The sequence below is a fragment of the Nannobrachium achirus genome, assembly GCF_963921795.1.
Source record: "Nannobrachium achirus genome assembly, contig: SCAFFOLD_75, whole genome shotgun sequence".
Taxonomy (NCBI): Eukaryota; Metazoa; Chordata; class Actinopteri; order Myctophiformes; family Myctophidae; genus Nannobrachium; species Nannobrachium achirus.
Genome location: NW_027664711.1, coordinates 322,066 through 326,503, shown reverse-complemented (window position 1 = coordinate 326,503; position 4,438 = coordinate 322,066). Strand labels below are relative to the sequence as shown.

Here is a 4,438-nt window from a genome sequence, read left to right as displayed (position 1 = left end):
TTACGGCCATACCACCCTGAACACGCCCGATCTCGTCCGATCTCGGAAGCTAAGCAGGGTCGGGCCTGGTTAGTACTTGGATGGGAGACCGCCTGGGAATACCAGGTGCTGTAAGCTTTTTCATTTTGCCAGACTGAAGGAGCAATCGTCGTTTATGAGTGGCCGTGACAGAAGCACACACGATAGCAAGGGCCTCTGCTGGCCCATTAAGGCCTACCGGCTGCGGTTGACTGTCGCTCATGGCCATACCACCCTGAACACGCCCAATCTCGTCCGATCTCGGAAGCTAAGCAGGGTCGGGCCTGGTTAGTACTTGGATGGGAGACCGCTAGGCCTGTGCAAAAAAATCGATTCACTATATTATCGCGATGTTAAGGCCCGCGATTCGATTAATCGATTTTCAAAATTCAGAATCGATTTTCCCGATTTTATTAAAAAAAAAAAAAAAAAAAAAAATCATCATTTTTTTTTTTTTTGGCGAATTTAACCTGAAGGTAAAATACCGACTTTCAGTCAGCAAGCAGGAGCGCAGAGCCTATTTTGTTGTGTGTTGTGAAATAAGTAACCACTTTCAGTCAGCAGTGCTGTCACGTTACGTCATCTGTGTGAGCCAGCCGAGCCAAGTAGTAAACATAACCAAAAGAGAAAATGGCGGACGAGGATGCTGTGGTGTTGCGACCAGCACCAAGACATTTTAAATCAAAAGTTTGGAACAACTTCGGATTTAACACAATGCCAGGAAAGCAAGCTGAACTAGACATGAGCCATGCGGTGTGCAAACTTTGTAACCAACTCGTCAAATATTGCGGTAATACGACCAACCTCGGGCAGCATCTCGATCGGCACCACCCGGAGATAAAAAGAGGCGCCGCTAACTCACCACAGCAGCAGCCGCTTGGACAACAAACCATCGAAGAGTCACTGCAAAGCCTGCCCTCCAATTCCGCAAAAGCGAAACGGATCAGCACATCCATTGGACACTTCATAGCCAAGGACATGAGGCCTTATTCGGTTATGGAGGGGGACGGTTTTCGGTACATGGCTCATACTATGGAGCCACGCTACAACATTCCTTCACGCAAATATTTCACCGACACGGTCGTTCCTGCCCTATACGATCTGACTGTAGTGGAAGTTAAAACGAAGCTGCGCAGTGCTCTGAGAGTCGCTCTAACATGTGATGGATGGACCTCACGGGCCACGGAGGGGTATATCACGTTAACAGCCCACTACATCACAGATGACTGGTCTCTGTCCTCGCTTGTCCTCCAGACCCGTGTCATGTACGATAGCCACACTGGAAGAAACATTGCCGAGTTGCTGAGGGATGTCGCAGCTGAGTGGGGATTCGAGCTGAAAGATTGCGCTGTGGTCACGGACAATGCGAGCAACATGTCGGTGGCTTCAGAATTATCCGGTGTTCTCCACGTGAAATGTTACGCACACACGCTGAACCTCGCCGCGCAGCGTGCACTCGCCCTGCCAGAAGTGGAGAGACTGCTGGGACGGGTACGACGCGTGTCTACTTTTTTCCACAAAAGTGACAAAGCGAACGGCATTTTCAAACGAAAGCAAGTGTTGCTGGGGCTCCCGAAACACAAACTGGAAACGGACGTGAAGACACGTTGGAACAGCGCCTATGAAATGGTGCGCCGTTTCTTGGAGCAACAGCCAGCAGTGACCGCTGCTCTGCTCAGCAGTGAAATCAGGCAGTCTGAGCAAGACATCTGCACTTTCTCTGCGGCAGACATAGGCAATGCAGAGCTTTTGGTCCAAGCCCTGGAGCATGTTGCTGTTGCTACCAAGGTCATGTCAGATGAAAAGGATCCAACTCTGTCTGTCATTGCCCCACTACACGCACAGCTAATGCAAGACAACCAGGAACACATTGGGGATGCTCCCTTTGTCAAACACGTCAAAGCAGCCATTCACAAAGACCTAGACAAGAGGTACTCAACAGAAAAGGAGAAGGCCACACTCAACATGGCTGCAGCGCTAGATCCCAGATTTAAACTGTTGCCATACCTGACAGACACCCAGAAGCAAGACACCTTTGCAAAAATGGTCACTGAAGCAGCATCCATGATGGAGAATGAGCATCATCAGGTAACTCATTATTTATACATTTATAAGCATGAGAAAACAGATGCAAAATGTTTTTATATTTAGTTCATTGTGTGTGTGTGTGTGTGTGTGTGTGTGTGTGTGTGTGTGTGTGTGTGTGTGTCTTGTGAGTAAGTAGAATAGTGTCATTTAAATAAATAAATACAAAAACAGAATATAAAAATGTAATATAAGTTCATATACAGTGCTAATTGCTAAGTTAATTGTTGTACCACTGTGTTTTATTTGTTGCACCCTGTAGGAAGATGTGGTGGTGAGGACAGAGCCAGAGTCAGACCAGGAGGAGGTCAGCGCTGCTGATGATGAGGAGGGCGACAGAGAACAACCCCAGGGCCCCCCACCGGCTAAAAAAAGAGCAACTTCTGCACTGGTTCAACTGCTTGGGAGCTCGTATGGGAATGCCGTGCCAGGACCATCCTCACCAGAGAAGTCACCCTTTGAAACTGCAGAGGAGCAGGTGAAAAAATACAGGGAAGCTGCTCCTCTGCCACTGGATGAAAACAAAAAAAAAACACCACTGGACTGGTGGAAAGAACACCAGTTCGAGTTCCCTCTCGTGGCCAAGCTAGCCAAGCGGTACTTGTGTGTGCCTGGGACAAGTGTCCCTTCTGAGCGTGTGTTCTCCACAGCCGGGGACATTGTCACGGCAGAGAGAAGCTGCCTCACCGGTGAGCATGTTGACCAACTCGTGTTTTTGCAAAAGAACCTTGACACTCCCAAGGTCAAGCACTGACCTCTTGTCCTTAAGCACTAACTTGATAATGACCACTTTGATCAGCTAAATGAAGCATGTTTTATTTTGTTTGTTTTTTTCTTCTAAAAGCCTGATTCATTCAGATTCAGATTGTATGTGAAATTGACAAATGTTAATGAACACTAAAGGCTCACTTTGAGCTGTACTACTATGCAGCTAATTTTCACTCAGTTGAGTTAACTTTATTTGTTATTGCACTTGATATAGTCTTTATTTTTATTTTATTTTATTATTAATGTCCTAAGGAGGATACTTGTACCGGATCGGTATACTTTGTTTGTTTTTCTTTTCTTCTCAAAGAGAAGTCCAAAGTTTTCAGTATTGAAGTTGATCTGATTCAGATTTAAAGTGAAATTCTGAATGTTATTACTTATTAATGTATACTATTGGCTCACTGAGCTGTGTGCAGCTACTTGTTACTCAGGGTTACATTTATTTGTTATTGCACAGACGAGTAAGTAAGTACAGGTCCCAAAGGAACAGTTTTAGGTCATGAGGATTTCATGTTATGGCTAAAGCTAGCACAGTGCTGTAGGCCTGCAGCACAGCGATTCTTTTTTTTATATGACTATAAAACTGACACTTGTGTTCTTTGTTTTCTGGCATCTTGACCAGGAACATGTTGTACCACTGGCACTTTGGCTGAAATAAATGTCAGAAAGATTGACTGACTTTATTTGTCTGCATTAATTTGAAGTATATGATTCAACTTTTAATGTTTATATTGTTTAGAATTGTTTTAAAATGTTTCAATATAAAAAAGCTGTAATTTTTGGGGAAAAATCGCAATAATCGTGATTCGAATCGCAAATCGCAGGAACACGCAATTAATCGTGATATAATCGAATCGTCAGCCAATGAATCGAAATCGAATCGAATCGGGAAAAAGTGAATCGTCACAGGCCTAGAGACCGCCTGGGAATACCAGGTGCTGTAAGCTTTTTCATTTTACCAGACTGAAGGAGCAATCGGTGTTTATGAGTGGCCGTGACAGAAGCACACACGATAGCAAGGGCCTCTGCTGGCCCATTAAGGCCTACCGGCTGCGGTTCATTGTCGCTTACGGCCATACCACCCTGAACACGCCCGATCTCGTCCGATCTCGGAAGCTAAGCAGGGTCGGGCCTGGTTAGTACTTGGATGGGAGACCGCCTGGGAATACCAAGTGCTGTAAGCTTTTTCATTTTACCAGACTGAAGGAGCAATCGGTGTTTATGAGTGGCCGTGACAGAAGCACACACGATAGCAAGGGCCTCTGCTGGCCCCTTAAGGCCTACCGGCTGCAGTTCACTGTCGCTTACGGCCATACCACCCTGAACACGCCCGATCTCGTCCGATCTCGGAAGCTAAGCAGGGTCGGGCCTGGTTAGTACTTGGATGGGAGACCGCCTGGGAATACCAGGTGCTGTAAGCTTTTTTTGTCCTTCTTTTTTTCCTTGTGGCAGACTGTTGTCAATGTGAAATATTGGACAACTTAGAGAAGCACCAGGGGGCGCCCACAGCGAAGAAAGCCCCGTTGGGCAGCAGGACACAGACCTAGACTTTACTTTGGCTCCAACT

At 46.2% G+C, this 4,438-nt stretch overlaps 1 protein-coding gene across 1 annotated transcript; it reads left to right on the top strand.

The window, feature by feature from the left end:
• Positions 1-732: 732 nt before the first annotated feature.
• LOC308280836 (E3 SUMO-protein ligase ZBED1-like) lies at positions 733-2,857 on the top strand (the record flags this gene model as incomplete). The annotated part of the gene is made up of 2 exons (XM_080755155.1): positions 733-2,106; positions 2,366-2,857. 2 exons carry the CDS (start codon positions 733-735, stop codon positions 2,855-2,857), a joined length of 1,866 nt encoding a protein of 621 aa, XP_080611281.1.
• Between the last annotated feature and the right edge of the window lie 1,581 nt (positions 2,858-4,438).